The sequence below is a fragment of the Pituophis catenifer genome, unplaced genomic scaffold (assembly GCF_029215685.1).
Source record: "Pituophis catenifer annectens isolate HBS135680 unplaced genomic scaffold, rPitCat1.0.hap2 SCAF_6, whole genome shotgun sequence".
Lineage (NCBI taxonomy): Eukaryota > Metazoa > Chordata > Lepidosauria > Squamata > Colubridae > Pituophis > Pituophis catenifer.
The window spans coordinates 34,127,839-34,148,105 of record NW_027256886.1 but is presented as its reverse complement, the minus strand read 5'-3'; the positions used below and the strand labels follow the sequence as shown (position 1 = coordinate 34,148,105).

The 20,267-nt window shown below is 35.8% G+C and overlaps 1 protein-coding gene across 1 annotated transcript; it reads right to left on the bottom strand.

Moving 5' to 3' along the window:
* Positions 1-13,021: 13,021 nt before the first annotated feature.
* LOC139318187 (vesicle-associated membrane protein 2-like) lies at positions 13,022-17,544 on the bottom strand. The gene is made up of 3 exons (XM_070945506.1): positions 17,497-17,544; positions 14,673-14,831; positions 13,022-13,081 (listed from the first exon to the last, which is right to left on the bottom strand). Exons 1-3 carry the CDS (start codon positions 17,542-17,544, stop codon positions 13,022-13,024), a joined length of 267 nt encoding a protein of 88 aa, XP_070801607.1.
* Positions 17,545-20,267: the final 2,723 nt, after the last annotated feature.

Here is a 20,267-nt window from a genome sequence, read left to right as displayed (position 1 = left end):
CAAGCCTCGATCATGTCGACTAAAATGAACTGCATCATTGTGTAGTTAAGATATGCATTTATTATAACCAATATATAGAAGAATAAAGTGACAGGGTCCTGTATAGGTATATTTATTTATTTAATATAGCTGCCTATCTCACTGAAGGTAACTCTGGGCAGTGCACAAATAATGTATGGATTTATGGGTGTACAGATAAACAAGTGCATGAATTTTTCTGCTCACTAATGTCTATCAGTGAGTTTCAAAATACCAGACTCCTCTTTATAGCTAATGAGAAGCTTACTGGTTTTCTAAGACGTGCTACCACAAATTAAAGACTGAAAAAAGCAATCCTCTCTTTGACTTTTCTTAGAGGGAAAAAAAACTACTTGTAAACCAGGTGAACTGGATTTATGCCATGTTGCTGGATACAGTGGTTTAACTTTTTCTCCTTTTTCTATTTTCTAACTAAGCATTCTACTTCCAGCTGTTTGGTTGAAAACATAAATGATGGTTAAAGACTCTAATGTTTTACTCATTTATTGGTCATACATTTATGCTGCAGCATCATAAAATATATAACAATCTATAATAAAAATGTTCCAGTAATAATGGTTCCTCTGAAAGCATAAAAATCTTTAAAATGAGAGGTATGTAAACAAAAATAGGAACTACCTTATGTTCTACACTCTTCAATGAATAAAATTTGTAAAACTTATGCTATGAAACTACTTAATTTCATATTAAATTTATAATCATGGTAACTAAACATCAAGAGTTGCTTGCATAATGAACTGTAATAATTAATTTTAATTTCAGCTACATTAGCTTGGGCGTGGTGGAATTATTAGACTATACTAACTATTGAAACTCTGGGAGTTTTAAGTCAGTCATACACACTCTCCCTCTCACCCACTCTCTCTCCCTCTCTCTCCCTCTCTCTGCCCAAACTGTCTCATAGATTTGAAGAGGTGTGTATTGCGGGACTGCTACCCCACAATACACCCCCATACATGAAGCTTATGGAACCTGCACTGCAACAGTGTAACATTGCTTTTGTCATTTTGACCCTGTGGACATCTTTTCAGGGTTACTTTGGGGGGAAAATTGGAGAGTCAGTTCCCAAAGGACAACAAATAATAAATCACAATTCACTCATTAAAGAAACATTTCACAACACCACTACAAAATTAACAGGAAACAAAACAGGGGAAAGCTGTAGCAGTTAGTTTTAAAAGACACTCATGACTGAAAATGTAAGTGCAGTACATATCCAAACAACTGTTCTATCCTCACTGTCTCCTACTGACCTACTAATTTTTCTCTCCTAGCCTTTAATGCTCCAATAGCACCTGGCTAGTCCTCCAAAATCTACTTGCCCAGTTCACCTACACCAAATGCAGTCAGTACAGTGTTAAGACATGACAGCATCTGCCAAATTAATTTAAACATCACACATAAATTAGGTCAGTAACCCAGTAGCTGCCTGAGCAGAATCCAAGGGACAGACACAATCTTGTACACGTCTAGCAAATCCCATTAAATTCAATGGCACATATCCCCCGTTAAACACATATCTTATAAACACAAGAGTCCCTTGGGAGTTGGGCGGCATAGACATTCGATAAATTAAATTAAATAAAATATCTGATATTGCAGTCCTTACACCCCACAAAACAAGCACCACCATCTCAGATATGCCAATAGAAGGAAGCATAATAGAGATGTTGGCATCTCTAGATTACAATAAAATCACATGCTCTTCCAATCAAACAATTGGGTGCTCCTATCTCCACCATACTAACCTTTTTCTTGCTTTCACCCGTTCCACAACTCACCTCATTTTGTTTTATGCACCAGTTTTTAAACAAACCCTAACTTTATTTTCCTTTATTTTCTGTGACAATAAAGCTCCTTTTCCTCTGGCCACCCGGTCAAACCGGGCATCCTCCCACCACTCTCGTTCCCGCACACCCCCGGAGTTCAGCCTTTCACACTGCCCCTACGCCTCCCCCGTCCCTCGATTTTCGCGGAGGTTGGGAGGTTCGAGCCGGGCTCCCGGGTGCTTCTTTCCCTGTTCCCTGCTCATCCCCTCACCTACTTCCAATATCGGCGCTGGCAGTGGTAGCGAAAGGTCGGTCAGTCGACCCGCCGACCAGGCGGCGGAGACTGCAGGTTGTACAAGTTAAAACTACCGGTTTCCGAGTCTTCCCTCAGCGGAGAGGAACGGACTAACAGAGCCGGTATTCTGCCTCGCCCCTCGGCTACTGGCCCTGCCTCTACGAGCGCCCCCTTTCGGCGACCGCCTTCCGTCTGCCCTCCTCTTCAAGCACCGCCGAGCTCGGGTTTCATACCTTCAGAAACGCGACCCGGCCTGAGAAAAACCAGCTCGCGCAGGCGGCGATTGGCTAAAGAAAAAGTTTGACTCTCCAAAGAGTGGGCGGGCGCAACATTGAGATGGCTACTATTGGCCGGGCCGGGCGTCAATTCCGTTGTATAATCTTCACGTGTGATTCCATGTTTCTTTCGGGGGAGAAAGCTGCGGAACCTTTTAGCTGGCGCGCTTTGGCGGATGGTGTTTCCTTCGTTTGTCAGTTCGAATCTTCTCCCATTGCTTGAGGAAAAGATGTACCCGAAAGGGGTGGCGGAGAGCGTGCGACATTATTTGAGTCATGCTTTGGATGTGTTGGGATAGGTTGTCGGAACGCATGGGGGGGGGGTGGGGTGAGAGAGAAGTACGGTGACTGGAATGGGCGGATTTCCCACGATACGCTTTATCCATGTTTACTCAATTCTCATGACGCGATAAACTAAACCCGGGTATGAGGTTCACATAACGCTAAACTAGCTTGCGAAATTGACTCTGGTAAGCGCGTTCGTGAGAGGAAGGATTGATTTTCCTTCTCTGTTGTCACCCAATGAAAGGATAAATATTTGGTATTTTGTTTTAATCTGCGTAAATTAGGGCGATTGCGTAATTGTTAGGGAAGTACTCCCGCATTTTCTGATAGAAGTAAATGTCCTGCCAGACTACAGGACTCTGCGTTTGGTCACTTCATGGCAACTTGATATTTTAATTAACAATGTGGAAAATGGTCGGGGGTTGATGAAATTACCCATGTAGCCTACATCTCTGGGGTGTTGAGTGGTCTGCTGTCCAAATGCTAACCACCTCCACCTTGCTTAGCTTTCTGAGATCAGAAAAAATGAGTTAATTTGCTATGATGTGCCGATGCCAAATTGGGGGGAAATTGTAAAAATAAAATAAAATAGAATGAGACACTGCAGTACAGTTTTGTGGTGTTTTGCCAGCTGTTTGGTGTTGGTTCAGTATATTGGATTTTTTTTTAAAAAAAACAAACATTGGAAGGGCTGGTAGCAACTTTTACAACTAACACATGTTATTCAAAAGCATAAGCTTTCATGAGCTGCAGTTCACTTTAGGTGCATTAATTAAAGGATTTAAATTGAGGCAAGGGGGAAGGAGACACAGATTGGCTGTGTGGATATGTTATAATTGTTATATCATCCAGTTATATGAGAAAAATCACAGGTATTTTAACAATTAAAATTGTAATGTATTAAAATCCATTGTTTGTTGAGACTTGAAATTGCCTGAAACCTTTTCATATACTTTTCATATTCAGCAAACTCTTACTTAGTGGTGAAGTCAGTCCCATTTTTCCAAAACAGCCGCTTTAAGGCCTGCTCTAGACTTTTCTGAGAGGTTGAAATACTCTAGACCAATGGTTCTCAACCTGTGGGTCGGGACCCCTTTGGGGGTCGAATGACCCTTTCACAGGGGTCACCTAAGACCATCGGAAAACACATATTTTCAATGGTCTTAGGAATAATTTTATGGCTGAGGGTCACCACAACATGAGGAACTGTATTAAAGGGTCACGGCATTAGGAAGGTTGAGACCCACTGCTCTAGACATTAATATTTGAACCACTATAAGTCCATGTATTTGTCATATGCTAAATAAATAAATAAACTCTTATACTATTTTGTCCTTGCTTTGATGTGTGGCTGTGTAGATAAGTAAACACAAATATGATATCACATTGCCTAGAATAGATGTAAGAGAGACCAAAATGAAGAATAACTTATTTTTTCTGATAAGTCCCTTTGAATCTTTACTAATTCCAAAACTCCTTTTTTTTATATTTTATAACAAGACACAAAAAGGAGAAAAGAGAATTGGAAAAGGAATCCATACATGATTGGAAACTGATGTACACCACTTTTGATGTTAAAATGTTAGACAGTGCAAACTACAAAATATAAAGAACTCTACATTTTATCTTGAGATTGGATCCTATTGGTTCTTTTCAAAACCTTTCGTTCTTTCACATTTTTGCTTCCAATTATTGATGGAATTTATTTTCAGCAAATCAGAAAGAAATACTTGACTTCTTTAAATAATTTGTTTTGATTTTTAAGAAAAGGTGAAAAGAAAAATATTCTTAAAAAGTTATTTAATAATATATATTTGTAAAATACTTCTACAGCTATTCTTCGTCTATAATTGATAGGGTTTTTTGCATAATGTTAAGACTGTAACATTAAATGGTGCCACAGTTCTAAGAACAATTTACACAGAATATTTCTAAAAGGTTCAGTACAGATCAGTAGCAAAACAAGTGTTTTAACTGCTTCAGTAAATATTTTTGTGGAACTCTTTTACAATTCTTCTATCATTTTAAAAAACAAATTAATTATATGTTTACCTTTCTCTTTTCTACCATGTAAGTCTTTAGGTATAATCTAGTAATCTAGGATACTTGGGTGTAGTTTCTGGACTTGCTGGCACCTTGGTTATGCAAAAGTTATAATGTGATGACTCTCCATGCCATATAATTTTGCTTTGTATTTTTGTTGGTGTTACCATGTCAGCTTTATCCAGAAATTCATTTTCTTTTAGAAATAATAACAGAGGCATGAATAATACCAGGAGTACAATCTGGATGGCTACAAGAGATGTAAAGTTTAATTATCTAAATACTTCCTTCACTAATTAAATTAAAGGAAGTTAGTGTCATGAATTAAAGGAAGTTAGTGTCATGAAATTGCAACTATGTACACATATTTACTTGTCTTGTAAGTCGCCGCCTAATTAGATAATCTAACAGAAGTAATCAACAGAGACCCTTCCAAGAAAAAATTCCTGAATCCTGAAGCACTTCTAATTCCTTTTAAAGTTTTTGGATAAAAACAAAAAAAAGAATTCATGGTGCTTTCTTTCACTTGTTCCATCTGCAGTTCTATTAACTACATCACCCTTAGCTACTGTAAAATACAGTTTTTTAAAACTGTATGTACTACACTTTAATAGCTAGCATAAGCAACTAATATGAGGGAACAAATGTGAGAAGTAATAAAAATGTAACATCATCAGAGCTAGTAAAAGTAGTGATCTCATGGAATCAACATAGCACACAAGCCAACTAAAGCCCTTCAAAACACCATAAGTAAACCAAAAGACCCAGCAGCCCCAGAAGGAAAAACAGAAGTCATCTACAATATATAGTGTAATGACTGCAACAACCACTACTTGGGACAAATAGGCAGAAGACTGGCAAAACACATCCATGAACACCAAGCAGTAGTCAGAAGACATGATGAAAACCCTTTAATTTCACAAGTGCATAGACTTAACCACAGTTTCACAGTTAGTAAACTGACCATACGAGACCATACAATAGACTTGGGCAGGGGTGGGCAAATGTGGCCCTTTTACAACCTGTGGACTTCAACTCCCAGAATTCCTGAGACAGCCAAGCTGGCTCAGGAATTCTGGGAGTTGAAGTCCACAGGTCATAAAGGGGCCACATTTGCCCACCCCTGGACTTGGGTCTGATTGTGAATATTCTCATATTGATATTAGCTTTGCTGGAATGTCCTGCATGGTCATCAGAAGTCAAAGGAAGGTGGTTCTTCCAAGTATGAAAGCATATAAAACATCAAGTAATCCTATTATAGGAGTCTTTAGTATTGTGATGATTTGTTTCTTGATTTAATTAATATATTGTAGAATAAAGTAGTAAAAATAATAATTTAGTATGTCCATATTAGCCATTGTTTAGGATAATGCAAGTAGGGAAGGATGCATTCAGTTCTTTTTTTTGGATACCTGGATTTAACTTTTCAAACAAAATACCTGTGTAAAGTAAAAAGTGGTCTAAAAGCTCTCAGTTTTCCAAAACTCTTCATCAGGAATATATTAACAAAAAACAGGATGGGAAGGAAGCAAGACAATAAATAAAAATAGGGCAGATATTTCAGCCATAACTGGCCTAATTATGAGCCTTTCTTACTTGCTTCTCCATCCTTTTAGCTGATGGAAGAGTTCTAGAGAACTTGAACTGTTGTATTTGTCCATTGTTGAGCCACAGTGTACCTAAATATAGTTGTTAATGATGCGGCTTCTTTCAATTAAGGCATAGTAATTTTTTCCTTCTAAACTAAATGTTCAAATCTATGACAGAATGAGGTTACTGCCTTGGTGACTCACTGCTTCATAACTAGGTTTAACACTCACAAAGCAATATGTAATTGGACTGCCATGGTTTTGCTTTTTTATTCACAGATGGGGTTTTTTAAATGCCATATTAATAGGAAGCTACAACTGCAGAGACAGACTTCAGTACCTTTTATGTTTAAAGTTGTGGAAGTTTTTGTTTGTTAAGTTTTTCTTAACAAAGAAAAAAAATGCTTGATAATTCGGAGCTTCTGTAATGAATGGCAGGAGAAAAATATTCTGGGGGAAAAATCAAATGTAAAATAGAAAGCCACTACCAAGTTCTGATATTGCCTTAAGCAGATTGTTCTACATCAAACAGTATGCATAGCTTTCAGACGTTTTCAGGTTTTGTTTTTATGTTATTCTTGTTGTTGTTATTATTATTATTATTATTAAAATTAGTTTGCTGCCCATCTCACCATGTATATTTCTGCACATTAGTTGAATCTTAGAGTAGATCCACTAAAAGCAATAGAACCTAAGGCATGCTAATGAAAGCTTGTTTATAAAGGGTCTATTTTAACTAAGTCTGGATCTAACCCGTTGAATTAATGTGCATTTATACAGTAGTAATTATTGTAAACTATTTTTAAGAATTAGAAACAGGAATGTATAAACTCTTACTTTGAAAAGAATGACAGAAAAAAAATGTTCCTGAAACAGCTACATTTCAGCTTATATGATTTTGCTTAGTTCCTCCATTGCTACCCATTCCTTGTTCCTCACCCTCAATAAACTTGATTGCTTGATGTAGGGCTATAAAATTCTGGAGTATCAAAGTATCAAAGACTGAGATCCTTCTGCACCATTGTTGAAAAGAAGATATCACTTTGAAGAATCCATCTGAGAGATTTGCCCTGAAATAGAGACCTCTTACAGTCCTACACCTGAGGCATTAAAAAGAGTCTAAAACAGGGGTGTCAAACTGGTGGCCGGTGGGGCAGATGCGTCATGCACAGGCCACGCCCACCCCAGCTCTGTGAAGTGAAAAAATGTGATATATCACATGATGCCAACATGATGCTGTGAATTTGACACCTGTGATCTGAAACATAGATTCATGTTAAAATTCCAGGTTGAATTGCATGTTTCAATGAATTCCTAAATGAAAGGAACCCGATGCAACATCTATGCAATACAGAGTTAAATATAGCACATTTCTGCAAATGTGAATGCAAAGTTATTTGGGTGCAGTTGTTTACAGAATAACAGCTAGTGAATATGACAAGTGCAAATTCACTATTATGCTAAGAATTTTAATGAAAAAAATAACAAATTTAATTGGCTCCACAATGAGTGAAGTTCTGAAATCAAGTTTCACAAATTCAGGATTGCAACAAATCTTAAGATCGACCTAGCTATGATAATGCTTAGGCCTCATACAATTTGCAAAAAATGACAAAATACAGCTTTTACAAGAATCTGCATCAAGATGATAATACTACTGTCCCCATTGTTTTACTTTGGTATAAGCAGAAGTTTAGGATTTAATTTGAAGCTATGCCGTGCAAGATTATGTAGTACTTCATCCACAAGGCCAACCTGGAAGCATATAGTCCTGAGCCATGCAGCCCATTTTACCAGGCACTGCTTTTTTTCAACTCTTATGTTGGCAGACAAGTAGAGCAGTTGGAAATTTATGCCTTCCAGATGTTCAACCATAACTACCTGTATAAGCAGTGATATGAAATGCTGAAAGTGGCAGTTCAGCAACACTTTGAAAAATACAGATTTCTATTATGATTTACAAAGCACAGCTAGGGCAAGTAGATTTTCTAGAATAAGGGAGGAAACAAGAATATTAAAGGTTTTTTGTATCACATATCAAATTTCCTTGTCCCACACCACTTCATTCTATACTAGCTATACAGCATTGTAAATATAGTTATTTCAGTTTAACAGACTGAAAACGGGAGCAACAGCTAGTACAGTACATTTCTGTTTAATTAAGGTTGTGGGTATCTGGAGTTTTCTATAGTAATATCAAAATATGAAGCACAATTGAAAAACAGATTTTCATCAGCCTGAATTAATTACAGTATCTCACACCATTTTTTTATAATTAAATATGTCTTTAAATATCAGCATGTATATACACATTGATCCCTTTATCATTTTAACAAAATGAATTTAGACTGTGTGTATCTATAAATGGTTCCAAATTTGACAGTGGAAGAGTCTTGGCAAAGTATTCTATTGGATCTTATATTGGTGGTTTTGATCCTAATTGGCATCATTCTAGAATCAAGAATCAAGAATCTGTGGTCCTCCTGGGATTATAAAAACACAACTCGCAGCAACTGAGTGGACAGTAATGAGGGATGCTGAGAGATGTAGTTCAGCAAGATCTTGGAAGCTATTTTGTAAAAAGTAAATGCTAGGTTGCTAACCTAGGTATCTAACACTGAATGCCAGAAAAACAATATAGGAGCAGGACAGGTGTCAGTGGTGAGTTCTGACTAGGCACTGAAGCTTCAGTAGCTATGTGGTATTCAGCAGCATGTGGTATTCTTACCACATGCTGACCACAGGTCTAATGGAAGATGTGGATAAGGATAAATCAAGTGTTTGCTTGCATATAAATATGTTGAGTGACCTTAGGAACCCAGTCATGAACTCTCACACTGCTTCAAAAGTTAATGATGTCCTGGATTTCACTGGATTTAATTTTGTTTTCCAAGCCACCCCTATCTTAGAATATCGCAAGATATTGTGAACCCTTGCCTTAAAAATCTATTGTAAGTTTTAAAATTATTATTTGTATTCAATTTGGGGAATGGGAAGAGTGCAAGCTTTGTTCTTATTTAATTATGCTTGACTTATATCATAGGATTATCAGAGCCCTAGATATTGCTATGAATCTGTTTTAAACTGCTGTTATAAAGTTCAACTCTTAGAATCTGAGATGGTTTTTATGGTATAAAATGGTATCTAATTTTAAAAACAACTTGCCATTATTTAATATCCTTTCAATCAAAGCCCATTTACATAATTCCTTTTATTTTTATTTGGTTTTTTCCCCCATTCAGATGAAATAGCTTTCAAGAATGAGCACTTTTAAAGATCAGCATTCTCATATTTTAAGACACAGCAAGAGATCGATGTATGAAACTAGTTGGCAGTATTTTAAGTGGCACACTACTTTTCTAGGAACAGCACACACATACACAACAAAAAGAAAACACCCCTGAAAACTGAACCCTAAACAAACAATCCTCACACATTTTTGTAGCAACCAGCCCCAAGACGTAAAAATTAAATTTCAATTTCATTTGTGGAATTATCAGTAAAGATGACTGTAGCCACACCACGCCATTTGATCTTAATATTTCAGGTGCAGAAATAAACTGGAAGAAAAAAGAATGAAAATATTGTTAATCTCCTATATGTCTGTTAGTTGGAGAAATTAGACACATGCACAATAACATATTTTTTAGTAACAGAGAAATAAAATAGTCATTTGCATTCTCCATATTTAAAATAAATGTCTTAAATTGGGAACTACCTCATTCAATAAATCCCAAACATTTTACTAAAAGTAAGAGCCATGACTCGCCTCTGCTTCATGATTCATACCCCCAAAATGGTGCTTGTTTTTTATCTATAGATTGAATATACTTAGAAAATTCTATTTCCACAATAAATCCTGGAGATTTATATCCCAATCACTATTTTAAAAAATAAACAAATGAATAAATTTCAGAGAATCAATGTAAGTTAGTTCTTTCTTTCTTTCTTTCTTTCTTTCTTTCTTTCTTTCTTTCTTTCTTTCTTTCTTTCTTTCTTTCTTTCTTTCTTTTTTTACACTTTATTAAACTTTTATTACATTAAAACATAAAAAATTATTTCACTCAACAACAGTTAATTGTGGTGTTTTTCTTGTGACAATAATTCGTGCATTATTTACAAAAATTAAATTGTGCATATTTACATTCTTATTTTATCTATTACTTATACTTAATAACTATCTATCTTCAATCTAGCTACCTTCTATCCAGTTATACCACTGTTCCCACACATTGTAAAATATCGATGTCTCTTTATCTTTTAAAGTCAGCGTTAATTTGTCCATTTCTGTGCAATTCATGACCTTTTGTATGACCAGTTTCTATGCGGGTCTACATGGCTGTTTCCAACATTGAGCATAGGCAATCCTGGCAGCGGTTAATATGTGTAGTACTAGATATTTTGTGTCCTTCACATATATTTTTTTGAAGATCCCCAATAGGAAGAGTTCCGGTTCTAAGTCTAATTGTTCGTTAGTAATTTCCTGTAGCCAATCTTTAATTTTTAGCCAATATTTTCGAGCCTCAGGACAGGACCACCACATATGGTAGTATGTTCTCTCTTTCTTTTTACTCCCTTATGAGTCCAACATAAGGGACACATTTTAGGGTACATTTTCGCTAATCTCGAAGGGGGTAAGTCCCACCTATAGAACATTTTATATCCATTTTCTTCATATAGTGCTGATTTTGTTAGTTTATGGCTTCTGTTCCATATGTTTTCCCACTCTGATAGTTTTATGTTGTGATCCCATGCAATCATGCATCCTTTCACTATTTCTTCCTCCAGTTCTACTTCCAGAAGGTATTTGTAAATTTTAGTAATATTTTTTTTGTCTGGTCCTAATAAAATTTTGTCTAGTTGTTTTAGTTTAAGATATATTCCATAATCTTTTATATCTTGTTTATATCAGTTTTGTAATTGGAGATAAGCCCACCAGTCAACTCGTAGCCCTTGTTCTTGGAGGTCCTGTATTGTTTTTAACTTTCCATGGTTATCTAATAGGTCTTTATATTTTAACATTTTGTTCAAATCTAAATTGTTTGGGTAGATTATCGCTTCCATTGTGGATAGACAAGTTGGGATTTTTATGTAGTGTTTCTTTTTAACTTTAATCCAATTATTTATTAGCGAATCTCTAATCAGGTGTCTGTGAAAGTATTGTTGTTTTGTAGATCCTGTTTCCCACAGAAAGGCATGCCATCCTCTCTGCAGGTCATGACTTTCTATAGTTAGTATTCTTTCTTTCTTTCTTTCTTTCTTTCTTTCTTTCTTTCTTTCTTTCTTTCTTTCTTTCTTTCTTTCTTAGATTTGTTTGGACTTCGTGCACTGAATAATGTGCTTTGAATTGTTAGCGAGCTAACAATTTAGGCTCTTTTTAAATCAAGAAGTTAGTTCAGTATTTCCACTTATTCCATATTGTCAATATTCAGCCAAATGAGAAATGGAGGTAACTTGCTCCAAAACTGTCATGTCTTCACATTAAATGATTTGACTTTCATAATGCAAAAGAAAAAGAAAATTGGTCATTAAAGATGTTCAGAGCAAATCAGCTAATTAATCCACTCTGCTGAAATGCTGAAATTGATATAACAGAGTGCCATTTTCTTCTAATTAAAATAATGAATATAAAGACTGCTCAGCATAGCAGATCAGTACAGGTAGTGTTCAACTTACAATCATAACTGAATCCAAAATATTTGTTGCTAAGCGAAACAGTTGTTAAGTGAGTTTTGCCCCATTTTACAACCTTCTTGCCACAGTTGTTAAGTGGATCATTGCAGTTGTTAAGTTAGTAACATTGTTGTTAAATGAATCTGGCTTCCCTATTGATTTTGCTTGTCAGACAATGGGAAAATGTGTTTGCATGATCCCGGGACACAGCAACCGTCATAAGTATGAGTCAGTTGCCAAATGTCTGACTTTTGATCACATGACCATGGGGCTGCTGCAATGGTCCTAAGTGTGAAAAACAGTCGTAAGTCACTTTTTTCAGTGCCATTGTAACTTTGAAAGGTCACTAAACAAACTTGTAAATTGAGGACTACGGTATCTGTGAGTTAAGGTACAAGTAGACTTTGCCAACCTGTTTTCATACAAGAGACGTCAACAGACACATTTAATATATTATATGAAGCAGGTCCTCGCTAGCCAGCCAAAGCTCTGATGATGATGAAATCTTAACATCCTTTAGCCATCCAGTACAGTGGTCATGCTAATCATAACGACTAGTCTCTATTTTACAGCATTCAGCTGATGTAATACTTGATCATGCTGTGACAGGGACTTTGTTGGTGACTTTAACAAAACCAAGATTAGACTACTTTATGCAAGTGTTTTCCACCTTGCTAATCATAAAAATGATTTTCCCTTTAAAGTGGGTTTTCTTTAGAAATGGTTTACCATTGTTGTCTTCTGGGGTTTTTTAAAAAAACTGTCTAGAGTCCTTTTACCAGCCCTTAGTCCTTTTAAATTCCCAGTCCATACCAGTCGCCATGTGCTGCCATGTGCAGAGATATTTTCGGTTCAGCAAAATAAGCAGTTACAGCAAAGGTACTTTTAAAATCAAGCTGTTTTTTAACAGAAATACAATCTTTTGTATTTCTCTTTATAAAAGTGGGGAAGGAGACAAATCCCAAGAAAATTTGTAAATGCTCTGATCAGTCATTTATTCTGTTGACTGATCATTATAAAATGAAATGAAGTCAGTCAAAATGAACATTTCTGTTACTCACTTATAATTATGATAAGAATGATTGCACATAATACACCCAGTATAATCATCATCTAGAAAGCGAAAAGAAAACAAAATAATTAACCTCAAAGTTGCTATTAAAAGGTAACTTAACTTTTATTTGAATGGAGAGACTACAGGTGCACCCTGTACATTATGACTACAATATTTAGAAGGGGTGATTTAATCTTAAAAAAAGATTGATTAAATCAGCCCCTTGGGGTGATTTTTCAAGCTGAAACTTCAGATGAATTCAAGGTGTCAAATTGTATTAAAGTGTTTCTGAATTAATTTGGAGAGGTAATTCAAAAATTCATTGAAGGTAGACAGCTGTGGAAAAATACAGAACCCATTGTTGATGTAGCAAGAAAAGAAAAATGGTAGGAAAATAAATCTGAATTAACAATGAAAAAAATGATGCCCCTCAAACTTCAATGAATGAGATAGGATGGTTGAATAATAGAAGCCAAATCTGCAGCAGCTATAGCTATACAATACAAAGGAGTGCTAAAGTTCCTTTGTATAGTTCTAAAAAGAAAATGAGGTTGCCCTTCAATTCAATGGGAAGTGGAACACCTTATTTTCTGTATCATGGTACCACTTTGCTGTGTTTACTGGAATTGAAGCACTGCAGCACTGTTCACCCAGCTGTAGGTGCTGTTGTTCTCAGGTGGGTTTTTATAGTAGAAAGAATGTGTATAGAGAAAAAACAATAATGTTAGAAAATTATTTTTGTACGAAGAAACCTGGAAGCAACTCCTTGTATGAAAGAAAAAGAAACATAATGTTTGTTCTGAGTGTATAACATTATGCTAGATAAGCCTAAATTATCTACATTAGTCTATTTAGAGATTAGACATAGCCTGATGTATCTTTCAGTATTGATGAGAGAAAAATATAGTGAAAAAAGAACCAGTAACCTAAAGTGATTAGAATATCCATCTAATCAATAAGAGGCATATAACATGCAGATATGCAAAATAAAACAAGGAAAGGGGGTAGAAATACAGAGTTTCTTCGCTAACTTTTCCTACATCTGCCATCATTTTGTAAGAAATAAACAATCTAATTTACACGTAAGGTGTAATTACAATACTTTCAATAAACTATTCTTCTTTATTTGTATAATATTATAATCTCAACTCATACATTTTTACCAAATTCCAAAATTCCTGATCAGGAGTATATACATTTTCATTTTAATTGACTAACACAATGCATTTATTTATTTATTTATTTATTTATTTATTTATTTATTTATTTATTTGTCCAATTTATATGCCGCCCTTCTCCATAGACTCAGGGCGGCTTACAATGCATTATAGCAATAGCCTGCATACTTTTTTGTATATACCTGCTTATTAGGGCTTTCGGCCCCCCCTAAGCGGTGTTGTTCTATACAAAGTTGGCTTATTGCCCCCACAATCCGGGTCCTCAATTTACTACCTTGAAAGGATGGAAGGTTGAGTCAACCTTGAGCCTGGTGAGATTCGAACTTGCATTAATTGCAGGCAGCTGGCAGCTAAGTGCTAGCACTTAACAGCACTTTAGTCCGCTGCACCACCGAGGCTCAATTTAGGTTAATGTTTGCCCTTATTTCTCTTGGACTAAGATCACATTGTATCATATGGTAGACAAGTATACCTTACAGTTTTTCCACCAGTATTTCCTCTTCAGCTTAGCTGCACTGGTTTCAAATTGTGAGGCCCCTGCTTGCAAAGCATCTGCTCGGTTATCAAGTTCTGAGAGCTTGTGATCTCTTTCTAGTACTTTGTCTACGTTGACCCGCATGATGTCCACCACCTGAAAATGACAAAGTATTTAGGAAGCCTATTTATAAAGTATTGAAGTAGAATCACTTTTTCAACATCGGATGAAGGAAGGAAGGATAATTCTAAGATAAAACACAACCTGTTTACTGAAAAAAAGTATACAAAACAACTTTATTTGATATTTCAAAAGTTGTCATAGGTTTATATTGAACAAAGTCTACCGGTGCCTTTTCTAAGATATCTTATAGATGCAGACATTAAAAGTATGCCAAAAGAGGTGATATGTGTTTGTTGGCATTGTCTAATCTGTGCAGGCTCCAAATGCTAAGAATTAATTATAGTCAGTATGTGATTAGAGAGATTTCGGGAACCAGGAGCTCAAGGAGCAGGAACTTCAAATACATGGTAGGAAGACACCTTCCCATTGCCCCTTTGTTAATTTATTATGAGTAAGGAGGTAAGAATTGGACTACTGAACAGAGGAAATGATCACATTATTTTAGAGCACTTTTTATATTAAATTAAGAACATTTTCTGAATGGAAAAAGAAAAGATTGTTAAACAATTACTTTTGTAGTAAGACTGGAAAGTATATGGAAATTGGGTCTTATAAAGTAGTGAGGCCATTTCACATTTTGTTCAATAAGTGAAATAATCTGAGATTCTACTTAAATCTTGAGAAGATGAGAAGGTCAAGTTTAAACCAAGAAATTCTTTTCTAAATGAGAGTAAAATGTGCTCAGTTTTAAAAATGGCATCTTCCCATAATGATTTTTCCTCTGAAGAAAAACTTAATATTATGTTGAAATAAGTAGCCAATTGGATTTTCAGATTTCAGATAGTAAAACACTGTGGAACGAATATGAGATAATTATTGTTTTGAAATCAATCAAGCTGATGATAAGAATTCATAGAAACATTGCCTTGTGAAAAACACCAGACTACTTGATCTGAGCTGATGTTACTATAAGAGATTACATTGAATATTTGCAGGGATCTAAAAATATTTTCCCTAAATAGACTAAGCAGATCCAATTTTTCCATTTTTGAAATCTATCCATAGCCACTTCTCTTCCTATGTCTGTTTAGCATTGTTTTTCCAGTGTCCTTTACTATATAACACAGCTTTGCAAAACCAGTTGGAAGGATACTTTGTAAATGATTTTGCACGGGTGTCCTAAATTCTGGACAATTGAAGATCCTTGTAGGCAACACAATTTTCAAATCACACAGCAAATCATGCTTGACTATATTAATTGTAACATTTCTTAATGTGCTAACAATGCCTTATTTATATAGACTGTTTTTGCTGAAGGCTCTTACAGGTAATTATTGTAACATCTCTTTACAATGTGTTTGAATACATGCAGCACTAGATTCTGTATGTGAGTGTGTAGTGCCATCTAAGGGATTGGTTTAGTAGCATTTATTTATTTTATTTATTTATTTATTTATTTATTTATATTTATATTAAAATTTATATACCGCCCTTCTCCCGAAGGACTCAGGGCGGTGAACAGCCAAAAATAAAAAACATAGAATACAAAGTTTAAAAACAATTAAAAAATATATTAAACAATTTGGCCCAACAATTAAAATACCCCATTTAAAATTCAAATTAAAATTAAACAATTGGAGAGTTAGGCCAGCCCGGCTTGTTGAAATAAAAAAGTGTTGAGGGCCCAGCGGAAAGTATGTAAATCCAGAATCGTCCGTATCTCCGGGGGGAGCTCGTTCCAGAGGGCAGGTGCTCCCACAGAAAAAACTCTCCCCCCGGTCGACATTGTTTGGCTGACGGCACTCCGAGGAACCCCTCTCTGTGGGAATGTACTGGCCAGTGGGAGGCTCTCGGTGGCCGAAGGCGGTCTCGTAAATATCCAGGTCCTCATTGCATTGAGACTACCATGACTATTTATTTCTGGGTTCATACACTGTGATAAACCATGATTAGTTAACTATGATTAGTGAACTACTGCAATTTAATTGAGCTGACAATATAGTAAACCATAAACCATGATTTCTTAGCTGCAGTGGTTCGGGTTATCACAATGTATTACCTCAGACTTGAGGGAAAAAATTGCTTTACATGATGCACTAAACTAGCCAGGGATTCAACCAAATAATACACAATTATTCTGTACTTTTTCAATCTCCAAATATTTGTTTCAAGGACACTATAGTGTCCAAAATCACTTAAGTATTTTTCAGAAAATCCACTGCAAAAAAAGTTTCTTTGTGTTTCTGATTATGGAGCATGCAATAAACAGTGGCAGGATATTTCTGTGTTCCCACTTCTTGATAGTGCCAATGAGTCAGCTGTTTAGAGCATTTTCCTGTACCATAGAGAATTTTCATCTAAGGAAATCAGTAGATTTATCTGTACCTGGGGTCTTAAAGTCTCTCTTCTTTTAATTGCACAGATCATATTTACCATGTGGAACTCCTTAAGCATTAATGAATTGGTGTTCTTATTTCTACATTATTAGCTTTATATACATATTGAGTATTTTGCTGCAGTTATTTTTAAGTTCCAGAATGTATATGTTTAACAATTATTATTTGACCATAAAACCATAAACATAACCATGTTTCTGTTTGTATAAACTGTGGCCTGATTCACTTCCATGTTTTATCTCTCCCTATGTTCTAAATTTAAAAATAATAACATCTACAAATATGTCTTGGGTGAAGCTCACCTCATTCACTTGAGCCTGCGTTTGCTGCAGTCTCCGATTGCTGATCATGTTGCTCTGAGGGGGAACTCCTGGACTGGTAGCAGAACTGACACCTTGGAAAGGAATTGGAGTTGACCTAAAGTAGAAATCAGCCGATATTACACCTTTAAGAGAGATGTCTTTTTTTGTTGTTCTAGCTTCTTTAATAGTTTCCAGTTTTGAAACCCATCTTGTATAGTAATGTCACACTCTTCTCTAAAGCTTATGTCCATTTTCTTCTCCTGCCCTGCTTTCAAATCCATTGTGAGAATTGTCCTGCTGCAAAACTGTGGGAAAAAAGTGTATGGAGAGGAAGTAACTGGGAGGCTAGTATTGAGCAGCAAGCCTGGGTAACTTGTATCCCCAAGGCCCAACTTTACAATCAGGTCTCGTGTTCAGTTATCTATGGAGCAATGGCCCTGGAAACTACTAGTTTTTCAGATAACCATAGTCACATTCCTGTCACTACTTTAGGGTCAGTACTGTGCCACACCTTCCATTCAGATAGATGTTCCCTATCTCCCATTATACTGTATCTCCCCACAGCCATCTCTCAGCCTCATTTTCATAATTATACAGAGAAGATGGCCAAAATGGCCACTGTCCTACAGTAGCTGCTGAACACAAATGAGTTCCTTTGCAGGATCAGCAACCTGTTCCTTTTCCATTCCATTCCATGGTCCCTTTCCCTATCAATACATGGTAAATATAATAAATTCTTAGTACAATCTTCTCTCTCTCTCTCTCTCTCTCTCTCTCTCTCTCTCTCTCTCTCTCTCTCTCTCTCTCTCTCTCTCTCCCCTCCCTCCCTCTCCCTCTCCCTCTCCCTCTCTCTCTCTCCCCCTCCCCCTCTCCCTCTCCCTCTCTCTCTCTCCCTCTCTCTCTCTCAAAGGCAGCATTTTATAAGGGAATGTACAGGTAGTCATCGACTTAGGATCACCATTGAGCCCAACATTTTTGTTGCTAAGTGAGACGCTTATTAAGTGAATTTTCCTCATTTTACAACTTTTCTTGCCACAGTTGTTAAGTAAATCACTGCAGTTGATAAGTTAGTAACTTGGTTGTTAAGTGAATATGGCTTCCCCATTCATTTGGCCTGTCAGAAGGTCACAAAAGAGGATCACATGACCCTGGGACACCACAATGGTCATAAATATGAACCAGATGCAAAGCATCTGAATTTTGATCATATATAGTCATGGGAATGCTGCAAAGGTCGTAACTGTAAAAAACAGTCATAAATCACTTTTTCAGTGAGAGAAATGCTCCTTGGCATCAGGCTTTTAGACTTTTTAAATGCTAAGCAACATTAAGTCAACAAGGAACTGTAGGGTGTGGCAGACACAGAAGGATTAAGCAGGAAAGAAAATTAACATAGAAAAGCATAGAAAGCTACTTCAGATGAATGAAATCATTACTCATCTAGTTTATATTGTCAGCATTAACAGGTAGAAAATTTCCAAGGTTTCATGTAGGAAGTCTTTTCAATTCTACCTAGAGATCTTGAGAATTGAATTTGGAATGCTAAGCATGCAATATATATATTTCCTTTGCTGTTATGATCGTTCACTCAAGACTTATTAAGTAGCACTGGCAATCCCTAAATTATATGGATGCATCAAGGAAATAACAGAATGCATGTTTATTGACTATCCAATATGTCAGAATATATCATATCAGAATTAGATATGATATATTCTAACCAGATTTTATTTGTAATCAAACCGACACCAATACAGTTAAAAGATAATTGGTGGTGTATGGGAGTGGAATATATAGCAAAACATAGAATTCACATATATTCCAGTAAAATATATTGTTCACATAGTCCATGGTTTAATATGTTGTGTGAATCCAGAATACTAAGATTTAATAACTAACCATGATTAAGCAAATGATAACAGTGTAATGTGTGAACAAAGACAAAGAATATTATATTGATCATCCTGAACACTTTAGAAGGAATTCAGTAAACATGTGACAAAATCACTTCCCCTGTTAAAAACCATATAATGATCAAGTTTGAATTGTTCAGTGGAAAAGGATAAAATTGTCTGCAGAATTTGTGTAATGAAGTCTATAACACTATCACTTAAAAATACCATCCTGTAAAGCAAAGGTGTAGATATAAGCAGCAAATATATTTACACCAAAGTCTTGTGAGCCACACATTTTGCATGGCATGGAAAAAGTGTAAACTTATGATAAACTCCTATCTCTTCTTTAAAAAAAATATTCACACAATTAACCCTTGGATGGCCAATGATCTTAAGAAAAACAAAGGGAAATACAAGTCAAACCAAATCATTGTAATAATTGTACTTCATAAAATTAATTACTGGTACATACACAATTTTAAGAGACAATGCTGAGGAAGGATGCTTGCAAATCTACCTTCCAGTAGATTAGGTTCCATTTGTGCATCTCTTTTCCCAAGTCAAAGAATACATTTATATTCCAGCCAACTGATTCTTTTAAAAATTAATGTACTGCTTGCTTCAACCATTTTTCACATTTCCTCCAATTTTCAATTTATCAGATAAATGTATCATTTTTCTCATGACTGCATTTATAGTTCTTAAATCTACACCCCTGGGAATGATAAGGCAAGGGTGTGACTGGTATTGGCATTCAAAAAATATATAAAAGAACGTGTAACTGTGTAAAATGAATGACAGATTCTTTATGGTCCTTCATATGTTTGCTTTCATGCAGAGATGTCTGCAGGATATGGACAAAAATGTGAAGATTGG